The sequence below is a fragment of the Leuresthes tenuis genome, unplaced genomic scaffold, assembly GCF_036924035.1.
Source record: "Leuresthes tenuis unplaced genomic scaffold, fLeuTen1.0.hap1 SCAF_13, whole genome shotgun sequence".
NCBI classification, from domain to species: Eukaryota; Metazoa; Chordata; class Actinopteri; order Atheriniformes; family Atherinopsidae; genus Leuresthes; species Leuresthes tenuis.
In genome coordinates, this window is record NW_027325367.1 from 33,416,986 (window position 1) to 33,443,026 (window position 26,041).

At 46.4% G+C, this 26,041-nt stretch overlaps 2 protein-coding genes across 6 annotated transcripts in view; both read left to right on the plus strand.

Annotated features, from left to right (window-relative positions):
* Positions 1-26,041, plus strand: part of LOC140267519 (E3 ubiquitin ligase TRAF3IP2-like) — a 44,642-nt gene that overhangs the window by 16,030 nt on the left and 2,571 nt on the right. The window lies entirely within an intron of this gene.
* rev3l (REV3 like, DNA directed polymerase zeta catalytic subunit) overlaps positions 1-26,041 on the plus strand; it is a 76,043-nt gene that overhangs the window by 3,009 nt on the left and 46,993 nt on the right. Inside the window, exon 2 of one of the 5 annotated variants that reach the window (XM_072362824.1) lies at positions 4,458-4,541. The exons of the other annotated variants lie outside the window; for them this stretch is intronic. Coding sequence (XP_072218925.1) covers positions 4,535-4,541 — 7 coding nt within the window. The 5' untranslated portion in view covers positions 4,458-4,534. The remainder of the gene's footprint in view (positions 1-4,457; positions 4,542-26,041) is intronic. 5 annotated transcript variants of the gene reach the window in all.

Genomic DNA, 26,041 nt, shown 5'->3' on the forward strand with positions numbered 1-26,041 from the left:
ATCAACAGTGCACTCCCCATGTGGCTCTGGCCACAACCCCAGGCCTCATGTTCCCTGTCCTTTCCTGACCTGAGCCATGAACACTCTCACCCATCAGCCCCGTGTAATTTGATGCCATATTTCCTGCTTTTCAGCTCCCCTTTCTGTAAGCACTCGGTGTCCTGCTAAGTTTGAACGTACTTCAGCTAGAAACAAGCCATTCCTGAACAGTTAAAGAAGAGGAGAATAAAGAGAAATGATCTGTTATTACTCCATGCTTGTTCACATCCAGTGTTCAGAGTTAAGTCGGTCTTTCTCACGCCGTTAGGGTGGCTGCAACCTTTGAGGTTTGACAGCATTGATCTGCACTCTCCATGCTGACGAGCTCAGCCCAGATGCACCAGTGTGACCTGATACAGCAACAGATGGACTGTTTTGGTTTTTTTGCTCGCACATATGAGTGTTTATTTGTGTTTGTTCGAGCCAAGAGAGAGACACTGCGTGACCAATTGACCTAAATATGCAGGCCAATCAGGGGTGGATAAAACCGAGGGCCTCTCCCTCCCCTCTGCTGGGGAACTCTTACTGCCATCTGAAGGAATTCCTCCTGGACCCATGAACACCAGAATAAGCTGACTCAAAGGGAGAAGGTCATTGTCCCCTTAACTGTTTGCTCTCTTCTCTTGCTGATGGTTGTATAGGTTCAGTCATCATGCTTTATCATGTATATTTGTTGATATAGTATAGCTTTAAGCATATTATAGGTAGCACAAGGAAAGAAGGAATTAGTCTTTGTAAGTCTGGAATCTAGAAGCTGTTGCCTCCGTGACCCGACCTCGGATAAGCAGGTGACAATGGATGGATGGAAGGCTGCGTTTCACATCATTTGGGTTGTTTTTTTCTTTAAGCATCTTAGCTTTATGGACTGAAAAATAAGACAGTTAAAGTCCTGTTACCTTAATACAGAGTTGGATCGCTGCTGCTCTGTGTCACTCCGACCTGATGGCAGTTTAACAGACGGGTCCGATGACAGCATCACATTCAGCCTACAGCCAGCACGCTGTGCTGTGGCTTGTAAAGTGGGATTTATTGATGACAGAAAATAACGATACCAAGTGAGAATGGACACACACACACACACACAGCTGGTTGAATGACAGAACATTACATCTCAGTTTGACTGCACTCTTCCCTGATACAGTCTGTCGTCATGCAGGTGCTTCTCATTTTTCTGTTTCATAATATTCAGTTTAGAGTTTTTAAAAAGAAGATTTTTGCATTGTACTGCAGGGTGGATGTACAGAACCAGCCACAGGCAGAGCAGACCACCACACGCCTTGAAGGAGCTGTGAGTGGCTGCCTGGTTGTCCTTGCTGCTGCTGTGGCCCACTCAGACTGATTGATGGCTATAATCGCTCCCTCTGGCTCCTTATAGGTACCCAAAGGTGTCACAATCAAGGGTGCAGGCCTGACACAGCACCAGTCCTTCCCTGTGTAGTCTGGTGTGGGTCACCTTAATTCTTTCATTCATCAGGTGGGACAGGAGTTTCATCTGGAGCTGATGGAAGGATGGCTGATATTGTGCATGTTGCTTTCTTAGTCAATTCAATTCATTTTATTTATATGGCACCAAATCACAACAAATGTCATCTCAAGGCGTTTCAATAATACAGTCCAATTCAAGCCAGTTAGAGTCCAATTCATTGTAATCACAATCCAATCAATTCCAAATAATTACCTTCAAAATCAGTCCATTTCATTCATATAGAGCCGATTTTTAAAAAAAAATACAATAATAATAATTTCCCAGCTAAGGAATTCAACAGATTGCACCAACACTTCTCTCTGATCCAATCTCCCGTCCTGAGCTGCACGCGGCGACTGTGGAGAGAAAAAAACTCCCAGGAAGAAACCTCCATCGGCTCTGAACATTTAGCCCAGTCTGTATGAAAAAAACTCAAATTTCATATATCAGAAATACCCAGATATGTTTTCTGATCCTTATCACCCAGCCCTATGTGGGAAACATGAGGAGTATATGGGTTTTGCTCAGTCTCAGAGTAGAATGTTGTTTATCACCTTGCCCTCCATCTTGTTTGTTATGCCTGTGATTCTCTTTTTCTGGGTTTTCTGGGTCCTATTGTGTCCCGTGACCCTGGTTTTTGTGCTGTGATTGACTGACGGCTCACTCGTGAACAGCTCAACAAGTCCACAAGCTTCCAACATGTATCTGCAATTCAGTTTCAAAATCTTGTCGTGTGAACTGGGCCATGATGGCCTGAAAAATGCTTGCAGAGGTTTTCCTTCTGTCAGTGACTTCTAATTTCCAGAACAGGTTCCTGTGATGTGCTTCTTCATTGTCTTCAGAGAAAGGCCTTTATTGGCACGGGCTGTTGGGTCATTTCAGGCCCTTTGCTCAGTGTCAAGCACTTCCTGTCTTCTTTGTCCCCTCAAACAGGGGAAGAGAAAGAGAGCAGCCCCAGCTTGTGAGACTTCCCTCTGCTGCAGGAGAATTCTGCAGGGTTTCATTGCTGATTAAGACCTTGTTGAAAGAGAAGGAGAGAGTTTGGCAGTCCAGGAAAACTTGCATCACTGCTGGGGTGGGGGTGCTTTAAAAGGTGCCAAGCCATGCCACTCAGTATGGATGTTAGTGAGGCCTGAGTGTGCGAATGGTTGGTGCAACTATGTGCACTCACACAAAAAGCCAAACAAAGCAATCGAGCTCTCCATTAAACATGCATCACTTTCCAGTTGGAACAAGTCAAAGTTTGTCTTCTTCTGGCTCGAAGTTCGACACAACGTAACAACCTGACTGTGAAGTGATTGATGGTATACCAGGATTTTAGGCTGCAAACTCTTAATGCTGGTCTATGGCTGCTTTGATGTAGAGCCGTCATTATCTGCATGGCAGTGTGTCTTAGAACCAAGATATTTCTAGCCCCCAGTGTCCAGGTTTACAGATGGAGACCATGGATGACTTTTACCTTCTCTGCAGCGTGTTGTCTCTCTCCACATCTCTCTATCTTGTGAACCAAAGGCTCTTGAGCTGAACTAAACATGCCAGAACCAGGGCTGTGCTGGAACAGTACCATTTTCTTGATTATATTGATTTAGCATTAATGTTGATTTTTAATTATTTGCCCAACCCTACTTCTAAAACAGTTAGAACCTCATTCCCCTGAGGAGTTCCTTCTGCTCTTTGTGTAGCTGCTCGTTGTTCTCTGGCTGTAATCTGCTCTCATCAGAGCATCAGCTCAGCTGCAATTTAGTGTGCTTGTGTGGGTAGGAACGGAGGAGAGGGGAGGGCACTTAGATAAAGAGACAGAGCATATATGTGTGTGTGTGAGCCTCGCTGGTCCTGTGCACAGCCGAGCCGCCATCCGTGCTTTCTCCTGCTGTGTGGAGAAAAGCAAGACAGCCCTAAACATCACATTACAGAGGCTGAGAAAAGGAGGACAGGCAGGGCTTGGAAAGCTCTTGTTGTCTGGTGAGAGATCGCTGATCAGTGAGCTGGTCTGGACACACACACAGAAACATACAGACAGCATTTTCCAGCATGTGGGAACAATTGTGCTCCAATCAGTTCTAACCACATCACGATGAAAGGCGTAGCATCTCCGCAGCTCATGCAGAAAGGATTGTGGGGCTCAAGTTTTCCCTCCTTTCCCCTGCTTTGTTTGTTTCAAGTTAGAAAAATCTGGAAATCCTCCCGTAGAAAAGCTGTCTCTCCGACATGAATGTGCAACCTTGTTGTTTTTAGAAGACTCCGCGAGGTGTGAGATGCATTTCTCTCATTGTCCTGGAATACAACCAGTAAAGCCCACTGGGAGGGAGGGTTTACAGGTGGAGTAGGGGTGAGATCTTCCATACCCACCCTACTTTATTATTATGTGCTCTCACACACTGGCAGCCTGACCATCATGCAGTTGCAGTCATTAATGTGGACAAATTGAAAGGTGGTACAGCACAGTGATTAATACAGTTTCCTCTCTGTCCGAAGTGCTCCACTCATCTGCCTTCAGGTGGGACGGTGCTGCTGTCAGTGTGCTGAAAATGTGTGGCATATATTAGATATATTGATCCAAGGATTTTATGAATCAATATAGTATTTTTCAAATGAAAAATGATTCTACTGGAAAATCGTGTTTTTGAAGCCCTGGGGTAGAAGGTCACCCTTTGTGGAAAAATCTACTTCTAAGGGGTGGGCACTTTCTTGAGTGACCCCCTCAGCTTGAGCTGTGAACATGATATGGCTTCTGGTGACTTGGTCATATCAGTCTGACTAATTTGGATTTCAACTGGCTGGAAACTGGTTTAACTGAACACTCATATATATATATATATATATATATATATATATATATATATATATATATATGTGATAAACATTGTTGTAATGCTGTCAGGGGTTCTTTTTAATTGTTTTGTAAGTTTAGTCAATAAAGTTAAAAAGATAATTACTCCTTTTTCTTTTACAGAAAGAAAAGTTGGCTAACTTGGAGAATCACTTCAGCCATTGTGGTTTACAGAAATACGGCCTGTATAAAGATGAATCATGTCAAGTAAACCACTACTGCAGCGGTTTCTGTCAGTCTTTTTCCTTCTGTGTTGTGTTCACTTTGACAAAGACGCTGCTGCTCCAACACGAGTGTCTCACTTCAACAAACTGTAAAAAAAAGCCAGGCTTTACTTCACAAAGCAAGTCATTGTGTAAGACCCCACAGTTTACACAGAGGACCCACATTTTCAGCTGAAGGGGTTCACCAATGCTAACAGAAAATACAAAGGCATCATTTTGTTAATAAGAGGCAAAGTGCAATCGTCTGACAATGATTAGCATGGAACAGCTAAGGCAAGCTTAGTGTGGTGCAGCAGGTACACCTCCTGCAGAGGTGATGCTGCCATCTCCTCTGGTCCTTTACATCAGCCCATATCATCAGAGATGGAAGGAGAACAGAGTCCACCTGAACACCTCCTGCAGAGGTGATGCTGCCGTCTCCTCTGGTCCTTTACATCAGCCCATATCATCAGAGATGGAAGGAGAACAGAGTCCACCTGAACACCTCCTCTGGTCCTTTACATCAGCCCATATCATCAGAGATGGAAGGAGAACAGAGTCCACCTGAACACCTCCTCTGGTCCTTTACATCAGCCCATATCATCAGAGATGGAAGGAGAACAGAGTCCACCTGAACACCTCCTGCTGAGGTGATGCTGCCATCTCCTCTGGTCCTTTACATCAGCCCATATCATCAGAGATGGAAGGAGAACAGAGTCCACCTGAACACCTCCTCTGGTCCTTTACATCAGCCCATATCATCAGAGATGGAAGGAGAACAGAGTCCACCTGAACACCTCCTCTGGTCCTTTACATCAGCCCATATCATCAGAGATGGAAGGAGAACAGAGTCCACCTGAACACCTCCTGCTGAGGTGATGCTGCCATCTCCTCTGGTCCTTTACATCAGCCCATATCATCAGAGATGGAAGGAGAACAGAGTCCACCTGAACACCTCCTCTGGTCCTTTACATCAGCCCATATCATCAGAGATGGAAGGAGAACAGAGTCCACCTGAACACCTCCTGCTGAGGTGATGCTGCCATCTCCTCTGGTCCTTTACATCAGCCCATATCATCAGAGATGGAAGGAGAACAGAGTCCACCTGAACACCTCCTGCAGAGGTGATGCTGCCATCTCCTCTGGTCCTTTACATCAGCCCATATCATCAGAGATGGAAGGAGAACAGAGTCCACCTGAACACCTCCTCTGGTCCTTTACATCAGCCCATATCATCAGAGATGGAAGGAGAACAGAGTCCACCTGAACACCTCCTCTGGTCCTTTACATCAGCCCATATCATCAGAGATGGAAGGAGAACAGAGTCCACCTGAACACCTCCTGCTGAGGTGATGCTGCCATCTCCTCTGGTCCTTTACATCAGCCCATATCATCAGTGATGGAAGGAGAACAGAGTCCACCTGAACACCTCCTGCAGAGGTGATGCTGCCATCTCCTCTGGTCCTTTACATCAGCCCATATCATCAGTGATGGAAGGAGAACAGAGTCCACCTGAACACCTCCTGCAGAGGTGATGCTGCCATCTCCTCTGGTCCTTTACATCAGCCCATATCATCAGAGATGGAAGGAGAACAGAGTCCACCTGAACACCTCCTCTGGTCCTTTACATCAGCCCATATCATCAGAGATGGAAGGAGAACAGAGTCCACCTGAACACCTCCTCTGGTCCTTTACATCAGCCCATATCATCAGAGATGGAAGGAGAACAGAGTCCACCTGAACACCTCCTCTGGTCCTTTACATCAGCCCATATCATCAGTGATGGAAGGAGAACAGAGTCCACCTGAACACCTCCTCTGGTCCTTTACATCAGCCCATATCATCAGAGATGGAAGGAGAACAGAGTCCACCTGAACACCTCCTCTGGTCCTTTACATCAGCCCATATCATCAGAGATGGAAGGAGAACAGAGTCCACCTGAACACCTCCTCTGGTCCTTTACATCAGCCCATATCATCAGAGATGGAAGGAGAACAGAGTCCACCTGAACACCTCCTCTGGTCCTTTACATCAGCCCATATCATCAGAGATGGAAGGAGAACAGAGTCCACCTGAACACCTCCTGCAGAGGTGATGCTGCCGTCTCCTCTGGTCCTTTACATCAGCCCATATCATCAGAGATGGAAGGAGAACAGAGTCCACCTGAACACCTCCTGCAGAGGTGATGCTGCCATCTCCTCTGGTCCTTTACATCAGCCCATATCATCACTGATGGAAGGAGAACAGAGTCCACCTGAACACCTCCTCTGGTCCTTTACATCAGCCCATATCATCAGTGATGGAAGGAGAACAGAGTCCACCTGAACACCTCCTCTGGTCCTTTACATCAGCCCATATCATCAGAGATGGAAGGAGAACAGAGTCCACCTGAACGCCTCCTCTGGTCCTTTACATCAGCCCATATCATCAGTGATGGAAGGAGAACAGAGTCCACCTGAACACCTCCTCTGGTCCTTTACATCAGCCCATATCATCAGAGATGGAAGGAGAACAGAGTCCACCTGAACACCTCCTCTGGTCCTTTACATCAGCCCATATCATCAGAGATGGAAGGAGAACAGAGTCCACCTGAACACCTCCTCTGGTCCTTTACATCAGCCCATATCATCAGAGATGGAAGGAGAACAGAGTCCACCTGAACACCTCCTGCAGAGGTGATGCTGCCATCTCCTCTGGTCCTTTACATCAGCCCATATCATCACTGATGGAAGGAGAACAGAGTCCACCTGAACACCTCCTCTGGTCCTTTACATCAGCCCATATCATCAGTGATGGAAGGAGAACAGAGTCCACCTGAACACCTCCTCTGGTCCTTTACATCAGCCCATATCATCAGAGATGGAAGGAGAACAGAGTCCACCTGAACGCCTCCTCTGGTCCTTTACATCAGCCCATATCATCAGTGATGGAAGGAGAACAGAGTCCACCTGAACACCTCCTCTGGTCCTTTACATCAGCCCATATCATCAGAGATGGAAGGAGAACAGAGTCCACCTGAACACCTCCTCTGGTCCTTTACATCAGCCCATATCATCAGAGATGGAAGGAGAACAGAGTCCACCTGAACACCTCCTCTGGTCCTTTACATCAGCCCATATCATCAGAGATGGAAGGAGAACAGAGTCCACCTGAACACCTCCTGCAGAGGTGATGCTGCCATCTCCTCTGGTCTTTTACATCAGCCCATATCATCAGTGATGGTACACATCGACTCCTGTTTCTGCCCATTAGTTCATCACTTTGTATACTCATTTGCATATTCAGAACAATTGCGATATGACCAATTGTGTAGGTATTTATAGAATGGAATGCTATTAGAAAAATAGCCAAGAATTACAGTAATTTGCTTTCCTGTTTTGGATATGTTTAACACCCAACCAAACACTTAATCTGTTAAATGAAATCTGTGATTTGAAATATTTTAAATATCTGTGAAATATTTGACCAGACTGCCTCCAGTGATGAGTGTACATTTGTAATTGAATTTATCCCACTGTCTGCAGCACACTCTCCTCCTCCTCACTCGTGCATCTGTCTCTTCATCATCCCGCCGTCTCGTGCTTTGCTGCAGGGGTACGTGCACACTCCTGGCCCTGTCCTGCTGCTGACCTCAGGCTGTGCTTGGCCTACATGCCAAGCCCCACGCTCCGCAAATTTATGCAGTTGTTTTATGTTTATGCATTTGGCAGACGCTTTTATCCAAAGCAACAATATGGTTGGCGGGTAAGGGGGTCTTGCCTACTGGAGGTAGGACCTTTCAGGCAGGGGATTTTAACCCAGATCACCCACATGAAAGGTGGTAATCTTATCTCTACTCTATCCAGCATCTGCCTCTCTGTTTTTAGTTTAGCTTAAGTTACATATGAACAAAAATTAAACATAATTTACAGGGTTCCTCCTGTGCTAATGCTTTTTAGACTGCTCCTCCATCCTCATGCCCGTCTGACTCTCTGGTGCAGGCTCTTTTCTCTCAGTTTGTTCCTGTCCTTGCTGTAATGAAAGCCATGGTTTAGAATGACTGTTTGTTGGTGTTTACTAGCTTTCCAGCTGTTTCTGGTCAAATGTTCCAGAAGCTTTAAATGGATTTTCACAGTGCTAGCAAATTATGAATGAACATGAGTGTAAAATAGTTAAGTTTTTAGATATTTCATAAAGCACAATGCCTTGTTAATCTGTTTGTATTGCTAACAACAGTGAGCAGCTCGTTTCCTGTTGTGCAGCTGGAATGCAGTAAACTTGGGTGTGACATCATTCCAGAAGAGTTCCAACTTCTGATGAAAATGGAACGCAGCGTTTAGGTCTTACACATTCCAGTGTTTCAGGCTTGTTTCCCAACAGTTTACTTTTGAATGAATTATCAATCAATCTTTATTTCTAAAGCATTTCCATATAAAAAAAATGCAACACAAAGTGCTTTAATAAAATATAAATGAAGAAAAAAGCCCACTTTACCCATCCAATTCCCCAAACTACAAGTCCCACATGCACGTATGCATGCACACACATATACATACAATATAAAAGCGTCGTCTTTACCCTCATTGATAGTACTGACGAAACAAGAACACTGGAAGTTTGATTAAAATGAATAAGATAAAAAAACACCAAGAATGGAATGGAAAACACTATAAAAGACATGAGTTAAATATTAAAACAAATTCATTGATAGTACAACAATATAGATTAGTAATTAATAAATACAATTATAGAAACTAGTTTTAACATAAGAGACTTAGAATTAAATAAATATAAGAAAAATATTGACTATGAATATTAATAAAATATATTTAATTAAAAATTTTACTAATAAAGGTAGGTTTATTGTGCTGTGGTTCTCGGCTGTAGATTCCCACTCAGGTATACAACGCTGTGGTCCGCAGCTGTAGATTCCCACTCAGGTATACGCCGCTGTGGTCCTCAGCTGTAGATTCCCACTCAGGTATATGCCGCTGTGGTCCTCAGCTGTAGATTCCCACTCAGGTATACAACGCTGTGGTCCGCAGCTGTAGATTCCCACTCAGGTATACGCCGCTGTGGTCCTCAGCTGTAGATTCCCACTCAGGTATACAACGCTGTGGTCCTCAGCTGTAGATTCCCACTCAGGTATACAACGCTGTGGTCCTCAGCTGTAGATTCCCACTCAGGTATACAACGCTGTGGTCCGCAGCTGTAGATTCCCACTCAGGTATACGCCGCTGTGGTCCGCAGCTGTAGATTCCCACTCAGGTATACGCCCCTGTGGTCCTCAGCTGTAGATTCCCACTCAGGTATACGCCGCTGTGTTCCGCAGCTGTAGATTCCCACTCAGGTATACGCCGCTGTGGTCCTCAGCTGTAGATTCCCACTCAGGTATACGCCGCTGTGTTCCGCAGCTGTAGATTCCCACTCAGGTATACGCCCCTGTGGTCCGCAGCTGTAGATTCCCACTCAGGTATACGCCGCTGTGGCCCTCAGCTGTAGATTCCCACTCAGGTATACGCCGCTGTGGTCCGCAGCTGTAGATTCCCACTCAGGTATATGCCGCTGTGGTCCTCAGCTGTAGATTCCCACTCAGGTATACGCCGCTGTGGCCCTCAGCTGTAGATTCCCACTCAGGTATACGCCGCTGTGGCCCTCAGCTGTAGATTCCCTCTCAGGTATACGCCGCTGTGGCCCTCAGCTGTAGATTCCCACTCAGGTATACGCCGCTGTGGTCCGCAGCTGTAGATTCCCACTCAGGTATACGCCCCTGTGGTCCGCAGCTGTAGATTCCCACTCAGGTATACGCCGCTGTGGTCCTCAGCTGTAGATTCCCACTCAGGTATACGCCGCTGTGGTCCGCAGCTGTAGATTCCCACTCAGGTATACGCCCCTGTGGTCCTCAGCTGTAGATTCCCACTCAGGTATACGCCCCTGTGGCCCGCAGCTGTAGATTCCCACTCGGGTATACGCCGCTGTGGTCCGCAGCTGTAGATTCCCACTCAGGTATACGCCGCTGTGGTCCTCAGCTGTAGATTCCCACTCAGGTATACGCCGCTGTGGTCCTCAGCTGTAGATTCCCACTCAGGTATACGCCGCTGTGTTCCGCAGCTGTAGATTCCCACTCAGGTATACGCCCCTGTGGTCCGCAGCTGTAGATTCCCACTCAGGTATACGCCGCTGTGGCCCTCAGCTGTAGATTCCCTCTCAGGTATACGCCGCTGTGGCCCTCAGCTGTAGATTCCCACTCAGGTATACGCCGCTGTGGTCCGCAGCTGTAGATTCCCACTCAGGTATACGCCCCTGTGGTCCGCAGCTGTAGATTCCCACTCAGGTATACGCCGCTGTGGTCCTCAGCTGTAGATTCCCACTCAGGTATACGCCGCTGTGGTCCGCAGCTGTAGATTCCCACTCGGGTATACGCCCCTGTGGTCCTCAGCTGTAGATTCCCACTCAGGTATACGCCCCTGTGGCCCGCAGCTGTAGATTCCCACTCGGGTATACGCCGCTGTGGTCCGCAGCTGTAGATTCCCACTCAGGTATACGCCGCTGTGGTCCTCAGCTGTAGATTCCCACTCAGGTATACGCCGCTGTGGTCCTCAGCTGTAGATTCCCACTCAGGTATACGCCGCTGTGGTCCTCAGCTGTAGATTCCCACTCAGGTATACGCCGCTGTGTTCCGCAGCTGTAGATTCCCACACAGGTATACGCCGCTGTGGTCCGCAGCTGTAGATTCCCACTCAGGTATACGCCGCTGTGGCCCTCAGCTGTAGATTCCCTCTCAGGTATACGCCGCTGTGGCCCTCAGCTGTAGATTCCCACTCAGGTATACGCCGCTGTGGTCCTCAGCTGTAGATTCCCACTCAGGTATACGCCGCTGTGGTCCTCAGCTGTAGATTCCCACTCAGGTATACGCCGCTGTGGTCCGCAGCTGTAGATTCCCACTCAGGTATACGCCGCTGTGTTCCGCAGCTGTAGATTCCCACTCAGGTATACGCCGCTGTGGTCCTCAGCTGTAGATTCCCACTCAGGTATACGCCGCTGTGGCCCTCAGCTGTAGATTCCCACTCAGGTATACGCCGCTGTGGCCCTCAGCTGTAGATTCCCACTCAGGTATACGCCGCTGTGGTCCTCAGCTGTAGATTCCCACTCAGGTATACGCCGCTGTGGTCCTCAGCTGTAGATTCCCACTCAGGTATACGCCGCTGTGGTCCTCAGCTGTAGATTCCCACTCAGGTATATGCCGCTGTGGCCCTCAGCTGTAGATTCCCACTCAGGTATACGCCGCTGTGGTCCGCAGCTGTAGATTCCCACTCAGGTATACGCCGCTGTGGTCCGCAGCTGTAGATTCCCACTCAGGTATACGCCGCTGTGGCCCTCAGCTGTAGATTCCCACTCAGGTATACGCCGCTGTGGCCCTCAGCTGTAGATTCCCACTCAGGTATACGTCGCTGTGGTCCGCAGCTGTAGATTCCCACTCAGGTATACGCCGCTGTGGTCCGCAGCTGTAGATTCCCACTCAGGTATACGCCGCTGTGGTCCTCAGCTGTAGATTCCCACTCAGGTATACGCCGCTGTGGTCCGCAGCTGTAGATTCCCACTCAGGTATACGCCGCTGTGGTCCGCAGCTGTAGATTCCCACTCAGGTATACGCCGCTGTGGTCCGCAGCTGTAGATTCCCACTCAGGTATACGCCGCTGTGGTCCGCAGCTGTAGATTCCCACTCAGGTATACGCCGCTGTGGCCCTCAGCTGTAGATTCCCACTCAGGTATATGCCGCTGTGGCCCTCAGCTGTAGATTCCCACTCAGGTATACGCCGCTGTGGCCCTCAGCTGTAGATTCCCACTCAGGTATACGCCGCTGTGGCCCTCAGCTGTAGATTCCCACTCAGGTATACGCCGCTGTGGTCCTCAGCTGTAGATTCCCACTCAGGTATATGCCGCTGTGGCCCTCAGCTGTAGATTCCCACTCGGGTATACGCCGCTGTGGTCCGCAGCTGTAGATTCCCACTCAGGTATACGCCGCTGTGGTCCGCAGCTGTAGATTCCCACTCATGTATACGCCGCTGTGGTCCTCAGCTGTAGATTCCCACTCAGGTATACGCCGCTGTGGTCCGCAGCTGTAGATTCCCACTCAGGTATACGCCGCTGTGGTCCGCAGCTGTAGATTCCCACTCAGGTTGATGGGCTGTGAGCTTCAGATGTGACATAGGTGCAGACTGAAAATGATTCCCTCTGGATGTTTCTATTCTCTACAACTGAATCTCCAGCGTTTTCCTCAGTTTTGAACCAGCATCCTCATCTTGCAGTTTTGTTGCCATTTGAGTGTGAGCTGTGTAGCCAGAAAATCTCTAAAAATATATAAAATGCTTTTATTGGACAGAACACTGCTACTTATGCGGGTCATGTCTCACTCACCGTACACCCACAACTTATTGAGATTAATGCAGGTGCTGCACGGAGATGGAGGTTTTACTGTGGGAGATCATTGACAGCGTCCCACTTTTCACATGCCTGTCACAGTTTTCTGGTGCCTCCATTCAGCTGATTTCTGAGTCATTTCAGAGACTTCTTGAAATTCCACCGTAGACGATTGATTATATCTGCAAATGTCCTAATCCATTATTTATTTTCTTTTTCCTTTAGTTAATATTTGATATGGATAAGGAAGATTCCGAAATGCAGGTGTCGTAGGTAGTTAAGTGAATGGCTGGAGAGTGTTTCTTTCCAGTTTCTTGGACTGACACATAGGGTTTGAGATCAGAGTCGTGCGTTGTCATAGTCACTTTTTGAATTCATTGCCCATGGAGAATTCCCCATTTGTCTTCCATTATTCTCATATTTTTCCCACTTTTGAGTTTTTTTTAAACCTTTTTTTTAATCTGTAACCCAGTCTAAGTCTGTTGCCTCCATCTGCAGTCCAGTCTCACCAGCCAGGCACAGACAAGAACAAATGGCAGGAGGACTGGCCTGCACCATCACAGACCAGGCTGACCAGAGTCTCATTACCTTGTCTGTTAAATTGGTATCTGGCATGATATGCTTTCCAAGTCACCATGTGGTCAGCTTCATCTTGACTGCTCGCAAGTGCCCCCCCAGTGCCAGCAGCCTCATCTTGAGTGACAGAGACATGGTGGGTACAAAGAGATTAAAGGAAAATAGTGATCTGATTCCATTTCCTTTTATGAAGCTTGGCAGAGGGACAGTGGATTGATTGGCATTCACTTTCTTGTCCATCACAAGAGCTCTGTTAGGTACCACAGATTGAATTGCTTTATCCAAATGTTGAATGCTTTTTGCCAGATGAAAGATGCCTTTGGGCACTAAATCAATGTGGGGAAACTATCTATCTTGACAGAACTCCAGAACATTTACTTCATGTACCTGTAGTCAGATTGTTGCATGTCAGAATTTTCTGCTTTGAGAAATTCTAGTGGTTTAATATGAAGATGTGGGCATGGCCTTTATCATGTTTTGTGTGAAGTCTGGTCAGTTAAACGGCTGACTTTACTTGTTTTATTTCTCCACAGCTGAGTGCAAGGGAGCCGCAAATGAAAGGGAATGTGTGTCTGTGAGAGACTGATTCATGTCATGCTTTTGTGTAGAAGAGGGGAGCAGGCTGCCCTTGCTGTTTACGCTAAGGACTTGTGGTTCATGGCAGATTGCAGCACTGCCATTTTGATTCAGGCACGTGACCTTTGTTGCATAGAAATTCTAAAGTGTGTCATAAATATGTCATCATCATAGATGATGACACCAGTCACTCTGGTACCGATTTCTGTTGTGTATGAGAGAATGTGATTTTCAGTGTCCGCATTTAGCTTCATGACCCACCTTACAAAGGGATGGGTTGACAGCCCAGCATCATGAGTAGGTAAAAGCAATTGTCAAGAGCCAGTCAGAGTTGGTGGTTTTTTTTTTTTTTTTTGCTACTGGCATTTGTGAGATCAGGCAGGTCTGATGTTGGACAGAAGGCTCACAGTCTCTGCTCTAATTCATCCCAAAGATGTTCTGTCGGGGTGAGGTCAGGACTCTGTGCAGGCCAGTCAGGTTCTTCCTCACCAAACTGGCTCATCCATGTCTTCATGGACCTTGCTTTGTGCTCTGGTGCGCAGTCATGTTGGAACAGGAGGGGGCCATCCCCAAACTGTTTCCACAGAGTTGGGAGCATGAAATGGTCCAAAATCTCTTGGTATGCTGAAGCATTCAGAGTTCCTTTCACTGGAACTAAGGGGCCAAGCCCAGCTCCTGAAGAACAACCCCACACCATAATCCCCCCTCCACCAAACTTTACACTTAGCACAATGCAGTCAGACAAGTACCGTTCCCCTGGCAACCGCCAAACCCAGACTCCTCCATCAGGTTGCCAGATGGAGAAGCGTGATTGGTCACTCCAGAGAACACATCTCCACTGCTCTAAATGGACTTGTAAATGGTAAATGGACTTGTACTTGTATAGCGCTTTTCTAGTCTCAAAGCGCTTCTAACACTACATGCCACATCCACCCACACTCATACAGTACGTCTTAGGATACACACATAACTATGTGCTTTCTAATCATTCATACACATACATCAGGAGGCAACGTGGGGTTCAGTGTCTTCAGTGGCTTCGACATGTAGCCCGGGAAAGCCAGAGTGGAACCACCGACCTTCCGATTGGTGGGCGACTGCTCTTGCTCCTGAGCTACAGCCCTCTAGAGTCCAGTGGTGGCGTGCTTAACACCACTGAATCCGACGCTTTGCGTTGCACTTGCTGATGTATGGCTTGGATGCAGTTACCATGGAAACCCATTCCATGAAGCTCTCTACGCTGTAGCGATGGACTCTGCAGAAAGTTGGCGACCTCTGCCCACTATGCCTCAGCATCCTCTGACCCCACTCTGTCATTTTACGTGGCCGACCACTTCATGGCTGAGCTGCTGTCGTTCCCAATCACTTCCACTCTGTTATAATACCACTAACAGCTGACTGTGGAATATTTAGCAGCGAGGACATTTCCCGACTGGACTTGTTGCACAGGTGGCATCCTGTCACAGTACCACGCTGGAATCCACTGAGCTCCTGAGAGCGAGCCATTCTTTCACAGACGTTTGTAGAAGCAGTCTGCATGCCTAGGTGCTTGAATTTATGCACCAGTGGCCATGGAAAGCACTGGAACACCTGCATTTAATTATTTGGATGGTTGAAGACTTTGGGCATAGTTTGTGTGTTAAAGCCAGCACAGAAGTTCTCAGCATAGTGTTTTAATTACATTACTATTTCGTTTGGTGCAGAGATTTGCCCATCTTATGGACAGCCTTCTTAGATATGCTGATTCAAAAGACGGTATAACTTCAGGTGGTTTCTCAAAGCCTTGTGTCATTTACAATGCCTTCTTGAACATAAGTGTTGATATTAGACATTTAAAGCAATTTTAATTGCTTTCCTTCTTTTAGATTATTCAGATTTTTTTTAATGAAAGCACTAGCACAATTGTGTAAATTGGTTACTTTGTGACTTTTGGGAATGATTTTTTTTTTTTTGTGTGTTTATAGAATTGTGAAAATGACAGAATTCTACAAGTCAAGCAAGGTTGAGCCTTCTTTCATCAGTTTTTCTCTGTTTTCAAGGTGATTTAATGTGGAGTTCTCTCTTTGTTCTCACACTGTCTTTGCTTTGCCAGTTGCCTTCCTCTTATGGGTCATGGCAGCTCTTCTGCAACACCCTGATGTGACCAAAGATCACACAGTGCAGAATTGTGTCATTACAAAGCAGGAAACAGGACGTCCTGTTGTGTTTTAATTGATTTAAATTCAACTCAATTTTATTCATATAGCACCAGATTACAACAAATGTCATCTCAAGGAAATCAGAATCCAATCAAATCCAATCATTAAATTACAAATTACTCCAACTCATACAGAACCAATTTAATAAGTAGCCTAGCTAAGGAAACCAACAGATTGCACTGAAACTTTTCTTTGATTCCATCCTCCGTCCTGAGCTGCACGAGGCGACTGTGGAGAGAAAAAACTCCCTTTTAACAGGAAGAAACCTCCATCAGAACCAGAACCAGGAAGGGTCCATCTGCCTGGACCAGCTGGGGCTGAGAGGACAGGAAAGAGGGGACAACAAGCAGCGTAACACCAGGCCAGAGATACCTGCTGAGAGAGAGAAACACAAGTTAATGACAGCAATGATGTCATAGGTACATGGAGGGAGGAGAGGTGCATCATGGGAGCTCCCCCAGCAGGCTGGGCCTATAGCATTTACTAACTGTTCACCTTTGTGTTCCACCGCTTCTGTTCTATCCAACAGTTAATTTAAGGAGCAGAGGATGGGAGTGAATCCTTTAAACAGTGTGATTTGCTGTGTTGTCATCGTCCTCTGTTCACTGCCCTTCCTCTTAGTGTGATCTTATTGCTTTCACCCACAGACACACTCTGGAACCTCTCTCCTCATGTAGCTGTGTGTTTAGCTGTATGTGACTGTGCTGTAGCTGTACTTGGCTGACATCGAGTGAAAAAAGTATGGAATGATGTGTATGTCATAAAGTACATAACTGACAGTTACAGGCACATGACAGTTGTCACCAGCACTGAGAAGCTTTCAGTGAAGCAGAACAGAGTGACACAGAAAACTTTCAAGCCCTTTAGAGTTCATAGACAGGCTTAAATATGTTGTGTGGTCAGCAGCTCGGTACTTTTCTGTATCGGCATATCACCGCTGGTGATTCAGACCAGCGCCAGACTGAATTGTTCTACAGTGACCATAATCTGTCGAGGACATGTCCGTCTCTTCGTCTGTACCATCTATTCTTCCTCTGCAGTGACCCTCGAATGCAAAATGTTTTAAACCAAATGCCCACAACAGGATAACGGAACTAGCAGATCTTCTCACTTTAGGACAGAAAGGTTTCTGTTCTTACTTTGATTTGTATATTTTCACTATTTTTTGGCAAAAAGGAGATATCAACGTTTAATAAAATCCACCTGTTTATGGGAAATGGCAAAAGAAACGTGGAACAAACATTTTAAAATCCAGTCACTGTTCTCATGTAACTCTAATTTAGATCTGCCATCAAAATCTCTCCATCAAGAAACCCCAGAATTTAAAGGCAGTATTCTCCTTCATTTTCTGAGGCATGGCGGTAGTTTGCACCACAGACTTACAGGGCTGAGAGGCACCATCTGTGCCTGAAATCCATCCTCCTGCACCTCCACTGCTGCTCTCTCTGTCTCATCTGCTCTGCCGAGCGACTCCGTTAACCAGAGACTGTCTCTGCCAGCTGGTGTCTGTGTGTTTCACATTTAGTGGGCTTTTATTCTCTTAGCAGTGTGGATATTTTTCATATTAATTTCCCTACATTGTCATGAACATTTTAGCTGAAGGAGGTGTCAGCCTGTGTTTAGCTTGGGGGAGTTTTTATTCTGCCACCATCATTATGGATGTTGATAATAAGCTTCTACTATACTTTTGGGAGTGGTCTGTCATGGATTTCCCACAGTTGTTTCAGTTTTTCTGCACACCAGCGTTGCTTCTTTCTGTCTTTCTTTCTTTCTTTCTTTTTACCCCCCGTGGCAGTCGGACGCAGCAGCTTGCTTTCGACTCAACAGCACTGTGATGAGTCAGTTTTGTTGGGAAGCTCTCAGGTAGGAGTGTGTAGAGGAGTGTTTGTGGAAACCATCACCTGTACACTGCGAGGCCCCTTTGGATAAATAGGGATCCCTTATTTCTGCTCCTGTGTTTTTTTCTAGCTTGGAATAACTTACAAGTTCTGCAGACTGGTTCTGTATATTAGTGTATTTCTCCAGCTGACCGAAAAGTGAATTTATGTCCTTCAGTGCGGTTGCTCCAGTCACTTGGGCACAGATTTAATATTAGAACTAGCACATAGCTAATTAGCATATGGAAAGTGACAGCTTAAGATATTTCACAGCCGGTGGTGGGAGACGCCTGCCCTTCACAGCAACTAAATGAATAAAAGGCTCTCTGGCGTGTTGTTCTTATTCAGCTTCTAAGTTGTATTTTTCATTAAACGTGACTAACTGTACATCACAAGAAACATTTTTTAAGCAGTTTTTGTTTTTTCGGCTGTTTTCAATAGCTAAGACGAAGCTGTTTGGGTTTATGAGTGATATGATGCACATGCTGCCTGCTAATACATCATCTGCTGTCCAGTCGTGATACTTTCTCATCTCACAAGCTGACACAACTTCCTTAGGTCCTAATGAAATGACAAAAACAACACAGCACTGATTCATTTACACCTCTGTTCAAGCAGAGCACTTTAGGGCCTGCAGTGGCTCCTGGACTCCACTCTGCCCCCTTCCTGCTCAGGATCTGTACACAAGAACACAACGAGCTCGTTATTCAGAGTTTTTCCTTTTAATGCTTCTCATAGAATGTTGTTAAAGATGCAACATTAGTAAATAATGTTACGTTATAAATCAGAGGCTCTAAAACACCATACTATTAGTGATTTGGATTTATATCGGCTGATCCTGCTTCCAGCAATCAGGGATTGAAGATTGGCCCCAAAAATCCTGATTGGAGCACCCTTAATCTTTCAGCACCATATTGTGATTTTACTTTAGAAAGTATGACTATTTCTTTCTTTATAAAGTAGAAGTGAACTTTGAATTGTGGCTGTGAAAAGGTGAAAATGGAAACAGTTTGACACATTGTCCATGGAAATCTGGTGTGTTAGAGATGTGTGTAATGGCCAAAGTACAGTGCCTGGTTACAGCCCCCGTCAGCAGAACAGCTGAAATCCTGTAAAAAGTCCAGTTGGAGAACTTGCCAAACATATCAGACACTACAGATTGAAGCTATACTGCCTCTAACGTGTGATAGGTCCTTGTTGTTGGATCTGTCGGTCATTCTGTCAGTTTCATCATCAGGATTCAAAAACACTATCAAAACCAGTGATGCAGCCAGAAGGAGGTTGTTTGTTACTCACTGATTACACCACCCAAAGCTAATGTACTGACAGTGAAAGCAGCAAGTTCCATGAGCATATTCTGTAAACATGTAGGGGACTTATGCAACGTCTGAATGGCCTGTCAGAAGATTGCCTTCTGATTAATAAAGTACGCCAGTAGAGACGGCAGCTAAATGGATTCAATGAGCAGACTGATTGTCTGGTCAGTGAAGTCTACAATGTGCTTCTATCACACAACCTCACATTTAGCTGCTGAGCAGCCTTCAATTCATACTACAGTACTAGTTTTACAAATTAAGTGAGGATTAAGCAGCTCTTACAGGTTAATGCGTACAGAGTGAGTTTCAAATTATTTGAATTGAATCGAATATATTTCTTTTGAATGTTACAAAGTTTTTGTCTGTTTGACAAACATTAGCTCTTCTTTAAATGTGATGCTTGCATTTAAGAATGTTGGGAAAGGTGCAACTAAACCCCAGAAAGTTGAGCTTTGTCGGGCAGGACCGTCTTACAGTTAATGTGGTTCCACGATTGGCTGTAATAAGAGCGTTGTGAGAGGCTCCCCCCTCTGTAAGACTGTGTGATCAGACACTGAAGAGTAAAGAAAAGCTGCCACCTTCTGGGACTGGGCCAAAGTGGTCAGATAAATAAAAAAATCTAATTCTTTGCAGATTTGTAACAGCACGGTATTTAAAGACCGTTTGCAGGACATTTCAGTGTTTTAAAAAATATTAATTACACGTTTACTAAGTATTTAATAAATGCTTAATAAGAACCATAGTGTTAGGACATATAGCTTTTGCTTTTCAGATCTATATAGATACTATTGTCTATATAATAGGATCATTCATATATTTTTTAGGTAGCATTGTGCATCTACTTTACCTTTGTTTAGAGCCGATTACCTGCCTGCGGCCCAGAATTGCCTAAAACAGGTACCTGTCAGCTCTCTGACAGACCACAGCTGCTTTTTGATTAAAGTTGGACTTTTAACAGGCTTTCTGCATTGCTGCCTCACAAATCTGCGTCTATATGATATTTGCTGTCTCAACCAAAGCTGTGCTTTGGGCTTCTCTTGATTGTGTTGGCGGTGTTTTTGGTCTTTTAAGCAAGAGGTCAATGCTTACAGGTGGATTGAAACTGTTTAATAGTAAAGATGGTCCAGTGCAGCTCTTTTAACACGTGTTTCATTGCTACTGATGGTTTCTGGTGCTTTGTCCTCTTTCCTTTGAATTTGGTTGATGAATGAATGTGATGCCTGATGCTATGTGTTGCTTTTTGGAGGACTGCACGATTCTTTGTCTGCTTTTGAAAATATTGTCCATTTTGCAGGGCTGAGAGTGACACAGACACATACCTCAGAGTGCTGGACAGTGCTGATTACTATGACAAAGCTGGTGCTGGAAATGTGGAGGTGGAGGGTGAGTTGTTGTCCTTCCCCCAGAGATAAAGCCAAAAAGCTGGATCAGACCCACCCTTGTCACCCCAACAGAAAGGTAGTTAGGAAACATGTGGCAAGGGAACAGATGTTTTGTTCAGTAACACATAATATACTATTTAGTTTGAATATAGAAGTATTAGTTTATTCAAATAATCAGAAGACATTTTCATATTAGATTTGCTGCACTATTAATAGTTATTAAAAATCAGCTGTTGTTACAGGCAGATAACAATAATGATAATAAATAATAAATCAGCTGACAAACATGTAGAAAGCTGAAGTGTAGCAGAGAGTAAGGTGTGGTCGAAACCTTCAGGGGTCTCCATCAGTGGGTTGGGCTGTTGTTTCTGTAGCTTAGCAACAACTCAGCTGATGTCACACACAGCGTCAGCAGGTAACTCAGGTGAACTCTCAGCAGACAACATGGACAGAAACTCACAGCCAGCAGTTCAACATCTGGGCTGCAGAGACGCTCCTTCTCAGTGACACGTCCAGGATTCGACCATCTGTTGTTAACCAGCTCTGTGATCCTCCTGCTTTACTGTTAGCGCTCTGTCTGCAGTCTCTGTCTGCCCGGATAGTCTTAAAGCTGAGCAGAGAGTTGTTACAGTTGTTCCTGCAGCCAGGTCCAGGATTCCACCATCTGTTGTTAACCAGCTCTGTGATCCTCCTCCTTTACTGTTAGCGCTCTGTCTGCAGCCTCTGTTTGCCTGGATAGTCTTAAAGCTGAGCAGAGAGTTGTTACAGTTGTTCCTGCAGCCAGGTCCAGGATTCCACCATCTGTTGTTAACCAGCTCTGTGATCCTCCTCCTTTACTGTTAGCGCTCTGTCTGCAGTCTCTGTCTGCCCGGATAGTCTTAAAGCTGAGCAGAGAGCTGTTAGAGTTGTTCCTGCAGCCAGGTCCAGGATTCCACCATCTGTTGTTAACCAGCTCTGTGATCCTCCTCCTTTACTGTTAGCGCTCTGTCTGCAGTCTCTGTCTGCCCGGATAGTCTTAAAGCTGAGCAGAGAGCTGTTAGAGTTGTTCCTGCAGCCAGGTCCAGGATTCCACCATCTGTTGTTAACCAGCTCTGTGATCCTCCTCCTTTACTGTTAGCGCTCTGTCTGCAGTCTCTGTCTGCCCGGATAGTCTTAAAGCTGAGCAGAGAGCTGTTAGAGTTGTTCCTGCTGCCAGGTCCAGGATTCCACCATCTGTTGTTAACCAGCTCTGTGATCCTCCTCCTTTACTGTTAGCCCTCTGTCTGCAGTCTCTGTCTGCCCGGATAGTCTTAAAGCTGAGCAGAGAGCTGTTAGAGCTGTTCCTGCAGCCAGGATTCCACCATCTGTTGTTAACCAGCTCTGTGATCCTCCTGCTTTACTGTTAGCGCTCTGTCTGCAGCCTCTGTTTGCCTGGATAGTCTTAAAGCTGAGCAGAGAGCTGTTAGAGTTGTTCCTGCAGCCAGGTCCAGGATTCCACCATCTGTTGTTAACCAGCTCTGTGATCCTCCTCCTTTACTGTTAGCGCTCTGTCTGCAGTCTCTGTCTGCCCGGATAGTCTTGAAGCTGAGCAGAGAGCTGTTAGAGTTGTTCCTGCAGCCAGGTCCAGGATTCCACCATCTGTTGTTAACCAGCTCTGTGATCCTCCTCCTTTACTGTTAGCGCTCTGTCTGCAGTCTCTGTCTGCCCGGATAGTCTTAAAGCTGAGCAGAGAGCTGTTAGAGTTGTTCCTGCAGCCAGGTCCAGGATTCCACCATCTGTTGTTAACCAGCTCTGTAATCCTCCTCCTTTACTGTTAGCGCTCCGTCTGCAGTCTCTGTCTGCCCGGATAGTCTTAAAGCTGAGCAGAGAGCTGTTAGAGTTGTTCCTGCAGCCAGGTCCAGGATTCCACCATCTGTTGTTAACCAGCTCTGTAATCCTCCTCCTTTACTGTTAGCGCTCCGTCTGCAGTCTCTGTCTGCCCGGATAGTCTTAAAGCTGAGCAGAGAGCTGTTAGAGTTGTTCCTGCAGCCAGGTCTCTGCCTGCTGTGTCGTCATCAGGGCTCCAAGCTCGTCCATTTTATTTGCCAGTGATCTCACACTTCCAGTGATGATCAAAAGAAGAAACAATTTAACCCTGTTTTACCTTTTTCTCCATTTTGTTCCTGCTCTGGATCCTAGATGTCCCCTCATCTTGATTTTGGGTCTTATTCCAAGCATTACTTGGGCTTTGGACAGCTCAGGTAACTGCTCCAACAGGTTAACAACTTCCCTGTTACCATGGTTACGCATCATAATAGATGTTAGAAATTCCCAGAGTTCCCAGCAGAAGTCCTTCCAGAATCACAGCATCCAAACCAGCTCAGAAACAAACAGAAATCTGAGTTTTCGCAGTAAAAAATCTGAAGAAGATGCAGAGAAAGACTCAGTCTGTCCAGAGCTGCTGCAGCAGGCTGCTGCCAGCAGGGCGGTGCCATTCTGGAGTAATTTAAATTCAATTTGAGGAATTTCTTTAAAAAAAAACTTTAAAGCAAATACATGCCAGTTTTGCAAATAGGTGTTGTAGGTGCATACCGTCATACTGCCACGGAGTTTAACAACAAGCAATCATTTTTAATGTTCACTTATAGTCCCATATCAGCAGTTCCTGATCCCTAACAACACATCTGTTTTCCTGACATTGTCATGATTTTAAGTTGTATCAATGGGGAAAAACTCTCATGGCCTTAGTGTTGCATGGGACATCACTCCCTTCCAGTGAGTGTGGATCTGTGAATATGTCTCCTCCAACCATGCAAAACTCGCGCTGCTATCTACATATCGGAACAAATTGCAATAAAATGATGATTGTAGCTGCAAACTTTCCCGCTCTGAACACCAAAATGGTATTTTCACACAAGATGCAGCAACTACTGGCACTTACTCCATTTTCAGCAAATTAGCGGTAGTGCAGTCTGTCTGCTCAGGGAAAACACTTCTCATCGTTCAAGAGGTGGCAGTGTGAGAGTCTGACACGGCATGCAGCCACCTCCCACAGTAATGATGTTTCCCTGTAGACTTTTTCAACTGTGTGCCACAACCTCATCATGTTTTCTTGGGGAAATGGCACACAGCCTGGATATGCAGACAGTTTGTGGCCAGGCTGCTGGCTGTTTCCCCTGTGGCATGAATTACTGGGACAGAGAGAAAACAGATGAGATGTCACTTTGGTCAGTTAGCCAGAACCAGCAGCTGCAGCAGGGAACCTTAGCCAGTGGAGGGCTGCCTTAGCCAGTGGAGGGCTGCCTTAGCCAGTGGAGGGCTGCCTTAGCCAGTGGAGGGCTTCCTTAGCCAGTGGAGGGCTGCCTTAGCCAGTGGAGGGCTTCCTTAGCCAGTGGAGGGCTGCCTTAGCCAGTGGAGGGCTTCCTTAGCCAGTGGAGGGCTGCCTTAGCCAGTGGAGGGCTTCCTTAGCCAGTGGAGGGCTGCCTTAGCCAGTGGAGGGCTGCCTTAGCCAGTGGAGGGCTGCCTTAGCCAGTGGAGGGCTGCCTTAGCCAGTGGAGGGCTGCCTTAGCCAGTGGAGGGCTGCCTTAGCCAGTGGAGGGCTGCCTTAGCCAGTGGAGGGCTGCCTTAGCCAGTGGAGGGCTTCCTTAGCCAGTGGAGGGCTGCCTTAGCCAGTGGAGGGCTTCCTTAGCCAGTGGAGGGCTGCCTTAGCCAGTGGAGGGCTGCCTTAGCCAGTGGAGGGCTGCCTTAGCCAGTGGAGGGCTGCCTTAGCCAGTGGAGGGCTGCCTTAGCCAGTGGAGGGCTGCCTTAGCCAGTGGAGGGCTGCCTTAGCCAGTGGAGGGCTTCCTTAGCCAGTGGAGGGCTGCCTTAGCCAGTGGAGGGCTTCCTTAGCCAGTGGAGGGCTGCCTTAGCCAGTGGAGGGCTTCCTTAGCCAGTGGAGGGCTGCCTTAGCCAGTGGAGGGCTGCCTTAGCCAGTGGAGGGCTTCCTTAGCCAGTGGAGGGCTGCCTTAGCCAGTGGAGGGCTGCCTTAGCCAGTGGAGGGCTGCCTTAGCCAGTGGAGGGCTGCCTTAGCCAGTGGAGGGCTTCCTTAGCCAGTGGAGGGCTGCCTTACCTGTGTCTTGAGAGGAAATGCCACAAATTAAATGGATTAATCGGACAGGGCTGCTCCTATGCACTCCTATGTCTCTCCGATAAATGGTAAATGAATAACGACTTTCTGAAAAATTAAGACTTTCAGCATTTCAGGTGAAAATACTATCCTGGTCTCAGGGGAATTATTCGACCATTATTTGACTTTGAACATTTTCTTACATCAGAAGATGTGTTGTCTGCACTGTCACAGCTATGTCTCTAGATAAAGTGAATCCATCTCTGCTGTAATTCAACATCTTTGGATAAGACATTAGGGCTTACAGAATCCTTGATGCTATTTCAGTCATAAACGGAACATGTATCGTCTGCCGGGGGAAAACACACCAACTTGCTTCTCCACCTGCTTGTGTTAGATTCTCCTATAACTTGGGTTTAGGCCCACCCAGCAAGTAGTCAGGATTAGTTGGTGCCAGTTCCTCCAAATAGTGTTCTTTGATCATTCAGGCTGAGGGTAAAGCTCTGTAGATACAAGTCATTCAATTCAGTTCAATTTTAACTGTAAAGCCCCAAATCACAACAAATCTCACCTCAAGACACTTCAAAGTTATTGTCCAATTTAAGCCATTTATAATCCAATTCATTATAATTTAATTAGAATCAAATCTAATGAATTAAAATCCAATTCATACAGAGATCATTTTGAAAATAAAAAAGTACTAGCTAAAGAAACCAAGAGTGGCCATGTTCAGCAGACAAATGTCTCAGGTCTGACTGAGGCAGATCAGCGCAATGATGACTTTTCTCCTTCGAGCCTCTCCCCGGTTTCATCTCCCTCATGCAGACACACATCTCTGATGTTCGTCTTCCTTCCTCTCTCTCTGTCCTGCCGTTGAGGACTCACACTCCAGCTCTCTCTGCCTCTCGACCAGCGGGGTGGGGGGAAACAAATCACTCTGTTCTTCCGCTGTCTGTCAAGGGTTTTTGCTTTGCTAGTGCTGTTGCCTAGCAACTGAAGCAGGAGCCAGTATTGGCTGCTTGTTGAGTAAGCGCATATGTGTGATGGAGAGCGACGTATGTGGGCCTTGCTGCTCCTCCACCGGGGTGGCTGCCAGCCTTTGTGCCTCCTCACAGC